General features: G+C 36.0%; 1 protein-coding gene across 1 annotated transcript in view; it reads left to right on the top strand.

Annotated features, from left to right (window-relative positions):
• Positions 1–16,934, top strand: part of LOC137401885 (PAN2-PAN3 deadenylation complex subunit pan3-like) — a 35,704-nt gene that overhangs the window by 14,330 nt on the left and 4,440 nt on the right. Inside the window, exons 10-12 of the mRNA XM_068088358.1 lie at positions 2,139–2,285; positions 15,939–16,180; positions 16,269–16,411. Of these exons, the coding sequence (XP_067944459.1) occupies positions 2,139–2,285; positions 15,939–16,180; positions 16,269–16,411 (532 nt within the window). The remainder of the gene's footprint in view (positions 1–2,138; positions 2,286–15,938; positions 16,181–16,268; positions 16,412–16,934) is intronic.

Genomic DNA, 16,934 nt, shown 5'->3' with positions numbered 1-16,934 from the left:
AACATATCATGTGAATAGACTACTTAACAGAATAGTGTGAATAGAGTGTATTTTGGGCTGGTTCATTGCACCTACCGGTCATCTAGTTTGTGCACGAATGACTGCCCCCTCTTGCCTGACTCCATATGTGGCAACATAATGGTGTAGATCATTGCTTTTTATTTTATAAGGCAGTTGTGTTTAAAAAAAAAAATTAAACGTCAATGTTCCTTATAAGGCAGTTGTGCTTTCAAAACAAATATTAAACGTCGATGTTCCTTATAAGGCAGTTGTGCTTTCAAAACAAATATTAAACGTCAATGTTCCTTATAAGGCAGTTGTGTTTTCAAAACAAATATTAAACGTCAATGTTCCTTATAAGGCAGTTGTGTTTTCAAAACAAATATTAAACGTCAATGTTCCATATAAGGCAGTTGTGCTTTCAAAACAAATATTAAACGTCAATGTTCCTTATAAGGCAGTTGTGCTTTCAAAACAAATATTAAACGTCAATGTTCCTTATAAGGCAGTTGTGCTTTCAAAACAAATATTAAACGTCGATGTTCCTTATAAGGCAGTTGTGTTTTCAAAACAAATATTAAACGTCAATGTTCCTTATAAGGCAGTTGTGTTTTCAAAACAAATATGTTTTCAAACAAGAGCGGATAACTCCTTACCGGCCCAGCACTATTGTGTACCAACTGCATAGTGTTGGAGGGATCATCTGCACCAACTGTGCTGTTCAAAAGGTTATATTTTACTAACTGTCCACTACGGTTCACGCAATACGAATCGTCCATTACAAATTTCTCATTTCCAATCAATAGAGAAAATAAAAATTCGCAAGTCAGTTATTTTTCAAAAGAACCAAATATTGCCTAGTTTGCACGCGTGTTCTTTGAGCCTTTAGATATAAACATGATATGCGTTAGACATGATATAGCTATAGACATGATATGCATTAAATATGACATAGCTATAGACATGATATGCATTTGACATGATATAGCTATAGACATGATATGCATTAGACATGATATGCATTAGACATGATATAGCTATAGACATGATATGCATTAAATATGACATAGCTATAGACATGATATGCATTAGACATGATATAGCTATAGACATGATATGCATTAGATATGATATAGCTATTGACATGATATGCATTAGATATGATATAGCTATAGACATGATATGCATTAGATATGATATAGCTATAGACATGATATGCATTAGATATGATATAGCTATAGACATAATATGCATTAGACATGATATGCGTTAGATGTGATATAGCTATAGACATGATATGCATTAGATATGATATAGTTATAGACATAATATGCATTAGACATGATATAGCTATAGGCATGATATGCATTAGATGTGATATAGCTATAGACATGATATGCATTAGACATGATATAGCTATTGACATGATATGCATTAGATATGATATAGCTATAGACATGACATGATATGCATTAAATATGATATAGCTATAGACATGATATGCATTAGATATGATATAGCTATAGACATGATATGCATTAGATATGATATAGCTATAGACATGATATGCATTAGATATGATATAGCTATAGACATAATATGCATTAGACATGATATGCGTTAGATGTGATATAGCTATAGACATGATATGCATTAGATATGATATAGTTATAGACATAATATGCATTAGACATGATATAGCTATAGGCATGATATGCATTAGATGTGATATAGCTATAGACATGATATGCATTAGATATGATATAGCTATAGACATGATATGCATTAGATATGATATAGCTATAGACATGATATGCATTAGATATGATATAGCTATAGACATAATATGCATTAGACATGATATGCGTTAGATGTGATATAGCTATAGACATGATATGCATTAGATATGATATAGTTATAGACATAATATGCATTAGACATGATATAGCTATAGGCATGATATGCATTAGACATGATATAGCTATAGGCATGATATGCATTAGATGTGATATAGCTATAGACATGACATGCATTAGACATCATATAGCTATAGATGTGATATGCATTAGACATGATATAGCTAGTGCCTGTATGCGAGTGATATGGTGGAGTTAAATATATGCTTCATTTTCTTTTAGCTCTGGTGTTTGTCTATGACTTTCACCCGTGTTCTGAAGTGATGATATCAAAGCATTTAAACAATGCACTGCGGTCAAGTGCGAGCAATGGCTACTCAAACCCATACAATGTGAATGGAGCTGCTCGACCTTTCAGCGCCGGAAAAGGTTTCTCTATTAGTCATCCTTTTAAGAGCTAGACCTGGGTTAATTTTGCTGGCGCAAAATTAATTTCTGCCAGCTGACAAAAATGCTGAAAGCTGGGAAAAATGAAAAAAATTGGCAGTAATTGGCAATTATTATTTTGCATTATTGTACATAAATTTAATCCAATTATCATAATGCACGCAATAAGCTGAATAGTGCAGTGGTCTCCTGGTGTCCATTCATTCATGAAGTGAAAGTTTATAAATGCCTACTAAATTCGCCATAGCATGTTGTTACACTGCATTTGATATACTAGTTAGTTTGTGTGAGTCAATAGTAAAACATAATCAGTAATACAAGTTTTAAACTCAAGTCTGAGTGAATCTTTTAGAGTGAGAGCTCAAAGCATAGTGTATGTATTATTATTGGGCTTTGAAGTTTCAACTGATGACAAAAACATGGTAACTTGAACGCTGACTGGGGGTGTCTGCAAGTGAATGCAGACTGGGGGGGTGTGCAGGTTAATGCAGATTGGGGGTGTGTGCAGGTGAATTCAGACTGGGGGTGTGTGCAGGTGAATATTCTAACAACCTGAGTGAATGCTTGAATAATACAAATAAAGCATCCACTCATTATTGTTAGAATATTCGCCCCAAACAGACACGTCAAAGTCTCAGATAATGTAATGTGATGAAAATGTTATTGCATTGAATATAAAACTAGTTTGTGCCGATTTTTGCCAGATAGTTTTAGCCACCTGAATTTTTTGACAAATATATTTGTGGTTTATTAGAGCAATCACAAATTTACACTGACACTATGCATGTATTTTCATCAATACAAAGAGGGTGTTACATAATACATTACATAATACGATAAAAACTACATCACCCCTTGATTAATAAATCACAACCAGGGTAATCAGAAAATATTAATAGATTACATACTAGCATAACATACATGTATATCTGAACTGAAAATATAAATCGTCACAACACAAACACGGCTGCAGTAGTGTTCATAAAATTCTCCATATCTTTCTGGAGGTCACCTGTCTCTAATTGGCCTGGTATTGCCCACTCCAGTATTTGCATTGTCATTATCACTGTCACTCTCAGTATCCGAGTCTGCAGTTGTAAATATGCTTTCTTCAAGTCTAACATGCAAGCATCACTGCCTAAAGGTATAAACACACTAGGCGATATTTAGAGCGATATCGCGCTGCGCGGCGCTAGAATTCACCCAGCATGCTCATCCAGAGCGATAACGCTAGACTTTCTCTGCACAACTTTATCGCTAGCGAGATGCATTTCGATTGGTCGGATTTTACCAGAATGCAATTTTATGGCGGGTAATTATTTCTTATCTATGTTCGCCAACGTACAGCAGCGACAATTTGCTATTTTGTTAATATTGAAACATCTTCAGAACGAGCACTGAATTGTTCATAAAATTTAATAATAGCACTCCCAGTCCTGTGCACCATAACAAACAAAAATTACAAAAAAATCCAAGTTGAAAACCAATATTTGGAGTCAATCGTTGCACAGGTTGACCATCTTGAGAATAGTAAATAATTAATACATTAGGCCTGAATATAAAAAACCACTACAAAATAAAATACGTATAAAAATAGTGAAAAATATTACAGTTAAAAATGCAATAATCGTTTTTCTTATGTCTCCTTGTAGTGTAGGCAGTGTACAATCCGTGAAAGTGAGATAGGTTTAATAACAAATGCGTAAGTTGTTTACGTTGTCGCCTAGACGGCGCCATATTGACTGACCTAAATTTATTAACAACTCCGAAGAAACTAATGATACGGAATTTTATTGGCAGTTTGTGGGCGTGCCCATTATATCGCTTGCTAGTGAATCGCTCAAGTGTGTTTATGCACACGCTAGCGATATCTCCGCCCTCCTCATGACGCTCGCGATAAAATCGCCTAGTGTGTTTACACCTTAAAGATGTAGTTGCGTCAAAATTTAAGTTGATCTTAAAAGAAAGCATTTTTTTTTTCTCTATCAGTTGACATGTTGTTTGTTGTGTTACGCGATCGCATTGCCAAGATATTTGAAGATTAAAACCGAAAAAATCTGATCACCGTAAAAACGCTCAGGCCACAAAAACGTGCCCAGCCTCGCCAAAAATGATGTCACGCGTTTGGCAACCTCTCTCTATCTCTCGTATTCACATCGGCTATTTGCGATAAAAGTCTAGTCTTACGCGGCTCTATTGGCATATATCTTATTTTGTATTTGCTCGTGTTGGCTAGAATAAAATTTTAAATCCTGCTACAGATGCATTATTATGAATGTTTAAAAGGCCTCAAATAACGAAAATTGAAAGTTTGTTCTACTCACTTTCTCCAAATGTTGTGTAAACATTTGGGTACCGACTACCAATTCTACCGGTCTACGGTAATTCTGTCTAGTCACTTTATGTAGAACGCGGTCTTTGTATCAGCACAGTTATGCAGCTACCCATATAAACGATATACAGCCTCCCATAAGCCCCGCCCACATTATGTCGCCTATTACCTATTGCCTACGTACTAGTTTCTTACTAGTTATAAGCAAGCCACCTCTTTGAAAAGAATATAGACAGGGATAGAGTTTTAAGGATGAGAAGTCTGCTGCAAACTGGATTTGAACTCACATTCTCTAGTTCTGCGGACACCCATATACCATATCCGATTCACTACAATATTCTGCAAATCATGTTTTGCATTATCTTCAACAATATTATTTTATTATATAATTTTTACAAGCAAAAATATTTTCATCTCGGCATAAAGCTTTTATTAAAAATATTCATCAAGTCGTGGCCACTCACATAGTATTAGCTGATACAATAAGACAAATTCATCTACTGCAACAAACTCAAACAAAACATCATCCAGCACGCATTCAAGTCTCGCTTTCTCCTTTATGGCAGTTTCCACACAATGACAAAGCTTCTTCGGCTGGTGGGACGACATAAACATTCTGTAATCAGTAAAACAAGTAAATGTAAACAAAGTAGATGCAATAAATATGTCATTCATAGATATGTCATTCTAAAGCGTATCTATTGACAGCTTCCAAATCGGGAGTTAAATAGATTGCGAGTGTAATTTTAAAAACGAATAAACATTTAATAAAGGCACAAGTACGCCAAGCCAACGATTCGAAGCTTTGGTTCTGGAAATTAAAGATTTGCAATGATCAATCGATTTTACCCACTTCATACAAGTGAAAATAATTTGTAATCATGACTCTAATTTACCAAAGAAAATTCGAAAAAAATATTATAGCTAGGTAAAACGGCAGATAAGCTATGAAACGATGATTGGAGATAGCAAAGAATTATCATTTTATTAATTAGTATATGTATTTATGACTATAAAAAATATTACATTTACTAAAGTATAGAAGACTAAGTTAATTTACCTCCATTCTGTCTTCTTCTGCAGCAAAACGCTGCTGACGCCTGTCAGCTTTGGCCATAGGCTGTCTACTCTAATCTTTTACTAAAAGTTGCTCAGATAACTCTGAGTAGCGGTCGCTCGAACTTGAAGCCATTTTAAAACTATGTATAACTTAGTAATTGTTGAAACGCGTTGAATCAGTAATGAGAATTAATTCTCTAGCGATGAGACTCTTCGAGACCACAGACAACGCGTTTTACGAGTGATAACATTTATTACGGCCTATATAAAAATTTCGCACGCATGATTGGTTAACGAATCGACCTCATATTTATCGCTTGTGGTTTCGTTTCAGATAACAAGCTTGTGACGTCACGAAATAGCCACCCGCTGGAACGTGAGCTTTTTAAAAGAGGGCCTCATTCAAACGCATATATCTCTGGACAGGGTTGGTCTACAAAGACAATAATGGCATCAAATTGTAGCTGATGTTTTAGCCTTTTATGGGTCCTAATTTCATTTTTGACGCAACTACATCTTTAACTTACGCCACTTGCGGAGTTTATCTTGGCATACTGCGGTGTCCAAACCAGGATGACTGCTGACATACCCATTCGGTTCTCTGCTATAATCCATTACAGGTCATACCTTTGTCTCTTTGTTAGGTTGTGTAGCTGCCAACAATGGAATAATGCCAGTTACAGGTCCATGAAGCGCTTCTCGGTGTGGCTGCAGCCATCCATTGTCTATCCATTGCATAACCTGTTTTTTATGTTCTTCTCTGACGATATCATTTATAGCGTATTCTCCACATATATTGGACAATATAGGCTCTCTACTTAACCATTTCCAAGCAACTGTCCACTTGTGACCATCAAATTGTGCTTTAAAGTCTCTATCATCTATAACTATCGGGGCTGCTTGTCATCATTATGACTGACAGGACTAGCTTTGTTACGTAGCATCACGCCAACTGTTCCTAACTGTCTTGGTCTAAAAAATACACCTCTATTTTTATCTATAGATGCCCCGCCTAGCTTTGCAATGCCATCCATTCCTAGCATCATCTGGCAACCACTTACTAGCTTCGGAGCAATCATACACTGAACCGTAATTTTACAAGAGTGATCCAGTTCTATGTCAAGAGTTGCCTCACCCTTGCATGTAGTGATATGTCCATTTAACATCATTATTTGTCGCTGAGGACCTTTCGGCAGCAATCCTAACTGCTGTCCCCACCGTTGTTGTTAGAGATGCCCCGATTCTAAATTCGCCAGCCGATTCAGATACCGATCCGATATACCGATTCTTATTGAAAAATAATCCGATTCAGATACCGATTCAGATCTTTTGCGTTGCATAGACACTTGTTCATTTTATTTTAGAACATATAAATATTAGAACTGCACAATGGTTGTGTTAATTAAATGATTAACACAATCAATACAAATACACAATTAACTGAGTAGAGCCAATTGCTCTTCAAATAAAATGCAACAGGGGTGATGATCATGAAGTGGCTCCTTACTTCCTTTGTATTGTTTAATATATAACATTACCATAGCAAGTTACTAACATTCAATTTACAGACAAATAAATATTATGACAAGCAACACTTCCTTACCAATTAAATACAACCACAATTATTTTACACTCAACTATGAAGACACTAAGTGAGTCACTAACATAAAACTTGTTTTTACAATGACGCAAGCACTGTGCCGATATAGTTGCGAGCGGCCATTTTGTTAGAACACGTTTCTAGGTAATAGCGATAAAAGCAAAAGTACTATATAATATCTTAGTCTATTTTGTTAGTAATTTTAATATTTATGTAAAATATAAATGACTTTTTATTTAAAAAAAAAATCACAATAATATTTCAGCTTTAGAATGTTAGTAACATATGATTGATATTTTATTGGGACATAAAAGCGGAAAAGTGTTTTCTAAACTAGATAGCGCAGTTTCATGTTGTTGGAAGCATAAACAAGAAAGTGAAGTGCAATATATGCTAGAAAGAATTTGCTTACCACCCCAGCACATCATCACTGAGATATCATCTAACCAATTCTCACCCTATCGCTCGGAAATCATCAACAGCAGACAATCAGCCACCGCAACTAATCCTCGAGTCATTTAACTAGAGCCTCAACTCTCGGCTGGCTTAGTTATAGACTTGCACAGACTATTTTCATACTCATAATAATTATTAAATTATAAATTTTGTTCATTGTACATAATATGTGCTCATGTTAACAATAAATGTATCAAATATTATTTACATGTCGCTGAATCATTTGTTTTCGAATATGCAGGCTGTTGCTAGATTAATTCGAAGTTTAATGGAAGATTAACTGGTTGAGAGTTCAGAGCAGTTATTAATTTTTTATTAATTTTTGTAATCGTTGTCCAGCTCTAATAAATATTAATGTTTTTGTTTGTATTTATTTATGAAAGAAAATATATATATTCACATAATGACATACCATGCATGTAGTAACAAAATAGTTTATTTTTAATTATTTGTAATTAGTAATAGTAATTAATGTTCGTAACTTCGTGGTACAACCCTCTCTCTCTACAAATTTAGAGCAAATCAATGTTTTTTTTATAATTGTTAATGATTCGAGTCTTTCAGTGAGAAGTCTCTTTCTCCTATCCCTATCGATGTAGCCAGTTGTACTGAAAAGGGACTCGCTTGCCACAGATGATGGCGGACAAGATAAATATCGATAAGCCACTGGTGCTATTTTAGGAAACCTGCTTTGATTCTGGTTCCAAAACTCAAGTGGGTGGAAACGGAACTCGTTACTACCATTATCAATTGCTAGCACATCTTCATCAAGATACGTACGGAGTTCTCTCTGGACTGCACAGTCTGAGTTATCCTGTTCATCTTTCTTTTCTGCTTTCTTAGATTGTATCACTTTATGTAAGGAGCTCCACATGCTAAACCTCTGCCGCTTCTCTTGAGGTTGGTCACAGCTTTTGTCAGAACTATTTTTATCGGCAATGCTCACTGCTTCAGTGACATTTGGCTTCTTTTCACTCATTGTTAAAGACATGATCTCATCTGTGGCCAACTCTACAGCAAGCGCATCCAAAAATTCTGCTTTGAATCTTGGATCCAACAAGGTAGCGACAATGTATGTTCGGTTAGAATATGCTGGCTGAAACCTGCTTGCCAATTTTTTTGCCATTATTTCTTTTGCAGCCTGAACTACACTGCCACTTTCTTGGTTCTCAAGTTCAAGTTTCAAAATCTCAATAAACGGAATGACCTGAGATACTGATGAGCTGTTGTGACTAAACTCCTTAGTTGTTCGCTGGAATGGTTCTAGCATGCGTAAGAGATTTTCTGCAATGATCCAGTCACTGTTAAGGAGATGTACAGGAAGCCCATACTCGGAATCATAGCCAACTAATGCTTTCTTCTGCTCAATCATTCTACTAATCATATTGTACGTCGAGTCCCACCGAGTGGCAACATCTTGCACCATTTTGTGAATGGGACAATTATAAGTTTTCTGCATCTCTTCAAGGCGGTCGTTAGCCAAAGATGAGTGGCGGAAGTGGCCAGAAACTCGTCTCATCTTAGCAACAGTGTCCATTATATCATCTTGTGCCTTCAACCCTTCTTCCACAACTAGCTGCAGTGTATGTATGGCGCAAGGTACTCCAGGTAGTTTAGCCTTCCTCAAACCTGCCTTTACATTTGCTCCGTTGTCAGTTACAACAGCGTGTACTTGATGAGTAGCGATGTTCCACTCATTCAGAAACCCTAGCAATGCTTCGCTTATTGCATCTCCTGTGTGGCTACCTTCAAAGCTCCGAACATTCAAAATCCTTGGCTTGTTAATGGCATCAGTCTTACTTGGAAGTTGGAAATGAGCTGTTAAAGAAATCATCGATCCCTCACCGTTATCTCTCGACCAGATATCAGTAGTAAAACTGATATACCCATTCGATTCAAGCAATTCTGAAATCATATTTTGTAGTTTATGTTGAATTTCAGCATACATGTTTGGTATTTCCTTCTCAGTGAAGAAAGTCCTGCCAGGTATTTTGTATCTAGGCAAAGCTTCGGCCATCAATAATTTGAATCCCTCCTTTTCAACCATTGAAATTGGTTGGTCATCACAAGCAATCATTTTTCCAACTAATCTGTTAAACTTTACAGCATCTTTAGAATCAGAGCCCCACGATTTGACTGCAAGAAAAGCTTCAGTAATTTTCGGTTGTTTGCTAGTAGTACTAGTAACTGCAGCCTGAGATTTCATTGCTTGCCCAGCCTTTTCCTTCTGTTGAGCACAAATAAGTGACTGATACAAGCGAAAATGTTTTCTTTTTAAATGGTTAGAAAGGTTTGTAGTATTAAAGTTCTTCTTGTCAGTACCTCCCCTACTAACAAGCTGTGCACACTCTAAACACTTTGCCATTGATGGCTCATCTGAATCAATTTCAAAATATTCCCAAACTTTACTTCTTAAACTCTTTTCTGTTTCTGATTTAGCCATAATTCTGCAAAAAAAAACAAACTAAAAAGTAAAAATAAAAAAAATTAAAAAAAGAAACAAGCTGAAAAGATAAATGTACACCTGGCACTAGCGATATTTGGTTTGTTTGGTATATGCACTTGTGGCACTAAAGAGAGGGGATAAGTAGTAATAGAATTAATACTATTTGGCAGTACAGTTTTGGTCTGGATGTTTAAAAAAGGAAGTAAACTTACTCAATTATATGATATATCTGTTTGACTGCACACAGGCGCTGCTGGCATTGTTGTTGTTTGTGTTAACCAAGACAAAAACGTTAGCAGCACCTGTGAATGAACATGGTTTTCGTTTCAACTTTTTCACTACTGCATTAAATTCGCTATTCCGACCTAATTAATTCAAACTAATTTTCAAAAATTATCTACAAGAAAAGTATAAGTTGTTTAGTGAATCCAACTCGTGCAAAATTTCCGGCGCTCTCTTTGCATTGAAAGAACGCAGTTAGTTTGTTATTGCCATGACGATAGCAATTTGGTTTTTCCGTTTTGAAAAATGATAAGAAATGGAAATACTTAGTAAAACAGATTTTCAATTGATTGCACGTGATTAGCAACAAGGTTGTTTCGTTGGAGACTAAATTTGATTGGTTTAGCTAATGTGTAAGCTTTGTGATAAAAAGAAAAGTGAAATGCTATTGATAAGCTGACATATTGGCTCACGGTCTGTAATTCTACTACTGCAAAAGCCTATACACCGGCTTATAGTAGCGAAAGAGTTAATTTATAGTAAGACCTGCAATAGTTTACTCACAAGGACTAGTTTATTAAATGATCTGTAAGACCATAATTATTTAGACAAACTTCAAAAGTTAATGTGTAAATCAATATAATAAAAAAGAGAAACAAATAAACAAGCTACCGTATGTATCGGCAGGATAAAGAGAGATGTGTAGCTTTATGCGTCGGCTGCTTAAACTACTTTCGTTGTGCTAGTGAACAGAAATATTACACTGAATTCATGTTTCATTTCTTTGTTATCCTGTTCGTGATTGGCTACAATAAATCCCATCGCTGTAATTGGGAAATACCACACTTTGTAATCACGTCCTAACTAAAAGCAGAAAGGCTCCTCGGCTGCGTCGATGATTATCGTGTTATAGATATAAAATAAATAGTGTGACAGGCTCGGGATGTATTAGGTAAGAGTAAGGAACTTGTAGCTAATGATTTTTATTAGTGTAGCAGGCTAAAATACTGTTGTCAGTTAAATAGTTGATCTGTAAAAAGTATCGGAAGGTTCAGATCTTTTAAGAAAAGATCGGCCGATACCGATTCAGATACTTAACACCCATATCGGCACCGATACCGATTCCGATACCAAAATCGGGGCAACTCTAGTTGTTGTATAATTAATTGCTCACATCCGCTATCAACCAACGCTTCTATCTTCGTACCTTTTACCCATACATAAACAAATGGTAGCACCGAGTTTTTTACATCGGGGGAAGAGCCGGTGCATACACTTCTCCACTGGCATTTCCCTGCATCTGAAAACAGTTTTTCTGGATGTGACCAAGTTTATTACACCGGTAGCACCTGACCTCACTGCGCTGCCAATGCTGCCTTTTTTCTCAGCAGCACATGAGGTAGTTTCACCATTTCCTGCAGTTATCATCATGCGGGCCCTGTTCACTAATTCCGAGAGAGCCATATCTTCTACAGAATCAATCAATTTTAGTTGTGTAGCCACTTCTGTAGGTAATCCTGCCATGAATGCACATTTAAGCAATGGGTCAGGTTCTGATTGTCCTATCAAAGTTGTTAAACATTTGAGATCTGCCAGATATACATCTACAGCTTCACCATCTCTTAAAGCTCGGTTTTGCAGCTGAATATAAGCACTGAACTTGCCTACACAAAAAGCTGTCAACAAAGCTGCCTTTAGTTTAGGGTAGTCTTCCTTGATATGATCTTCTAAATGTTTATAAACGGCAAATGCTGCTCCTGACAAGAATAGTGGTAAGAATGGTGTGAGATCGTCCACTTTTTGAAGCTTGGCCACAAACTCTAGCTTGTCCACCCAGACACTGAAGTCACCTCTTTTACCATCCTCATATGTCTTGATGAGCTCGGATACCTTCATTGACATTTCTAGTGTAGTTTAGAGCCGAAATAGCTTGTGGTTTATTAGAGCAATCACCAATTTACACCTTGACACTATGCATGTATTTTTACCAATGCTGGCTTGAAGGATTAGTTCTAGCTACATGACAAAGGGGGTGTTGCATAATACATTGCATAATACAATGCAAACTACAATATTAAATACAAATCAACTTCACCAAAAGTTGATTTGTATTTAATATATTGCACCATTTGCCATTCTAACTTTCAAACTACATATCATGAGAAAAGTATTTTGTGTCGTTGAGATAATTTAGGAGAAAATAAGAACAACTGTAAAGGTTTTCAAACATTGTCAAACAACTGCAACTTTCAAACTTCATATCACAAGGAAAATGTTTTGTGCAGGTCATAAATTAAAAAAGTTAAACAACTATAAAAGGGTTTAGATATAAATGTGAAATCATTAGCAAGTAATAGCTAAATTAAGTCTGTTTTGCTACGATTACAATCAAAGGTGATTTGGCAATAATACAATTAATATGAACTGAGAAAACAAAATAAAAATCCTGAATATGTTGAATTAATAATATTAGTTCTTGCATAGAAGTGTGGGTTTATAAAAATGGTTACTGTTCCACCAGAAGCTATCCATAAAAACTTCGAATTCGATGATACTGGTACAAACGTGAAAATGAGATATCGTACTGTTTTTGTCTGACCGACCGGAGAGAGAATGTTGAAGCTCTTCTTATAAATGCCCGCATAAGAATTGGCCTTGACATCATATATAGTAATTGAACCTTACGAAAAGTATTTCTTAACAGGGGCATCGTAACGGGTTGGTGCAGTGTTAAAATAATTAGCACTCTTAGTTACAGTATATCGAATATGATAACCTCTTAGATTATTACGTCTTGTATGACTCAGTGGTAGATCGCCTCTCGATACAGGTACAAATGTAAAAATGAGATATCGTACTGACTTTGACCAAACGGAGAGAGAATGTCGAGGCTTTGCCCACGGAGAAAATATAAGTGTCTGCGTGTGAAGAATTGGCATTGACCCCAGATATAGTAATTAAACCTTACAAAAAATATTTCTTTGCAGGGGCATCATAACGCATGAGCGCAATGCTAAAATAATAGCTATAGCTGGAAAATCACATCCACAGGCGAATACATAAATACACACACAAACTTTGAGAAATATATACAGGCAAACACGGATAACTCGCCCACGGATCGCTCGAACACATGGTTAATTCGAATGGATTTGTTTGGTTCATTCTTACGCAGTGATAAATTGCTTTAGATAACTCGAACTTAGCATCATTAACTCAAACAGTTTTTTGCCCAACGGCTTCCGAGACGGTTATTATTATTTTAAAATATCATTTTATTCTAAGCCATAGAGATAAACCTCAACTTTTAGTAGTTCTTAGGCATGATTATTACCACCATCGGCAAAATATTTTCGCTAACGATTTTTCTAAAGGTTTGGAAAAGATCTAATTTTACTAGGCATCCGCTTTGCGATGGCCTCTCGAAAGCAAAGGGAAAGCGTGAAAACCTTCGGATAAACTTAAAAAGAAAAACCGGCAAAATTGATCTTAGTTAAAACGCTCGGAAGAAAAAAGTTTTTTTTTGAGCATTTTAACAGCGATCAAATTTTGCCAATTTTAACCTGAAAACGTCCTGGCAGTCACATTACCTAAAACAACAAACAAATCTCAAGTGATAGAATAATATCTATACTTTTTGGTAAAATTTTTTAAAACTGCATGCAAGGCCCTTTAACTTGCAACAAGAGCAATCTATGCTTTTACTTTATGTATAGTTTGTATATGTACATGTATCTACTGATAAATACATGCATGTGACGTGACAGTGCTCTGATAAATTGAATGCTCTGATAACTCGAACACTTTCGCTCGGTCCTGTGAAGTTTGAGTTATACACGTTTGACTGTTTATAGATATACATGTATACATGTATATATAAGCATATACTGTAATCTCTTAAATTGAACACCATGGCATTCAATTTTTCAACCCTTCCTCTGTTGCGGCGGTCAATTGGAGGCGGTGTTCAAATAGAGGCTGGTGGTGTATTTTTCAAATGGCTCGTCAGAATTTTCAGAAGATAAATTTAGCCCTATTACGGGCGAAGCGAATGTCGCCTATATTTAGCTCTGTTTTTTCCGTGGAGCGATATTAAACCTTTTTGATGCAATAAATCTGCTAACTTACCTCTAACTTGTCAAAGATCTCTTAATAAATTTGCATCGAGAAATCGAAAAATATCTCTACCAGTCGATATCTATTGCTTGAAATTGTCCTGCGATGCTATTATAGCCTGTGTCTTTGCAATTTGTTAGCATTTTCAATTTTTATTTCATTATAACTTTAGAGAAATATTTTTATTTTGTGTGTATATTTAATAATGTTGCATCAAAGCTCATTGCATTCATTAACATGTTTGCTACAGTTTGCAGCCAAAGCTAACTTTTTATGTGCAATAGAAGTGGAGTTATGTGCAACAATCCATTGTAAGCCGTGAATGACAGTCGCAAGGATGCTATTAAATAGCATATCATAAATCTGCATATTTATAAGTTATACAATAATAATCTATCAAATGATACAAATATATATTTATGACCAAGTGACATAAACGAATCATACTTATATTACATGCAGAAACAAAAATTGATGTTTTTAAAGCCAAAATATTTCCATCGTTTGCTCGAATACCTGCATTCTGATTGTTGCTTTCGATGGAATCAACATCTTCTAGTTGTCCAATATCTTTCACAGTATTTTCTGGCCACAACTCTTCTTCTGCACTGCTGAACTAGTTGATATTAGCTTCCAAACAATTTAGTAGCTGAGCAAAACTTAAACGCGCTGCATTTAGCGCTAATGTAATGCGTAAAAGTTTGCTCGGTTTAACGTAACCCTTCGGTAAATCTCACGAACCGGTTTTATATGCATGTATTTTGAAGTATTAGGACCACGTTAAGCAGAAAACTATACTAGCCTGAGACCATTATTAATTATTGCTATGATGTTGCTTTCAAAGTTTTAACGAAAAAAGCGAAAAGCTTTAGAATTGGACAAGAGACTTGATTATTATTGATATAAACCATTCATTATTAGTACGATTTCGTGAACACTTTTACTGATCAGTTGATATTATGGGCTCGTAAAGATCAGATAATGACAAAGTGGCGGTCAAATGGAGGTGGCGTTCAATTGGAGTGGTGATCTATTTTTCAACCATCCTCTCAGGGTGACGATCAATTGGAGGTGGCGTTCAAATAGAGGTTTTACGGTATATATGTATTTACATATATGTATTTATTTATGTATATATATTTCTAGAATGGCAATTAGCATGCTGATAAAAAGTTGTAATGTCTGCGAGCAAGTGCAGGTTCCCATTTGGCTTGCGATTTGGTTCCCATTTGGCTCTGGTGTATGGAGAGTAATAAAATTTTATAACATCATATAAAGCAGGTGCAAGTCTTTTTTTTACAGAAAGTACGCCATGGTTCTTTTCTTCATAGCAAGCATCAGATTTTTTGCATAAAACTGTTAGTTGTCATTCAACTGGCGTAGTCTCTGTTTGATATTGCGCAGCTGGCTCACGAAAAGCTATTCGAGGTCAAGTGGCTGAGACAACACTTTGGACATATGCTGTGCAGCTTATCAACGCATTGCGCACCATTCACCACCACAACCTCTCGGCTAATGGCCTTTCCAGCAACAGCATTCTCCTCACCTACAAGGACAGATTGAGAATCAACCGTCTTGGAATGCTTGATGTAATTGCGTATGACCCCAAACTTGTCAATTCTCCACTGACCATTCAGCACCTACAGGTAAGTCGGGATAGTCATGCCGGGCACTCTCTTCTAGCGCTGTCCATCACCGCAGAGTTACCTTGTGTACCTCGTCTTTCTGTTGCAGAAGAAGGACTTGCAGAGTCTAGGCTTGATTTTGCTAGCGCTCAGCTGTAATTCTCACCTCGCATTCAGACCCGAGCACCTGTCACAGTCCCTCAGTATATTGTCTAGCACCAGCTACTCTCTGGCATTCATCAAGCTTGTCAAGTCAGTTTTTATCATTCCATTTATATCTGTGTGATTTTCTGGACACACATCTCCTGGATGTGTATTTATATGTACACAAACACAGCTCTAGTAGTGTCTTTTCTATATGTATGTACGTATGTACGTACGTATTTATTTATTTGGTCAGACACCTTGTATAAATTCTTTTTCACATATTTTAGCACAAAATTCTTTTTCTGTAATTTCTATATACATGGACACGCAACTTCTATATATGACACGCAACTCCTGTAGTGCTATCTTCATATACTTAGGCACACAACTCTTACAGTGTCATTTCAGTATACACGCACACACAATTTCCGTAATATTAATTTTATATGCTTCAACGCATAACTACAGGAGTTTAATTTTTGTACACGAGGCGCAAAAAAAATCTGCCATGTTATTTATATTTGCTTGGCCTCACAACTCCCACGTCAACACAACTCCCATGTCATTTGTGTATGCAATAAAATCTCAGCTTTCAAGTTAATCCGTCCAATTCTTTAATTTTGTAGGA

This window comes from Watersipora subatra, chromosome 8 (assembly GCF_963576615.1).
Source record: "Watersipora subatra chromosome 8, tzWatSuba1.1, whole genome shotgun sequence".
NCBI classification, from domain to species: Eukaryota; Metazoa; Bryozoa; class Gymnolaemata; order Cheilostomatida; family Watersiporidae; genus Watersipora; species Watersipora subatra.
The sequence above is the reverse complement of the archived record's forward strand: the minus strand, read 5'-3'. Positions and strand labels throughout refer to the sequence as shown.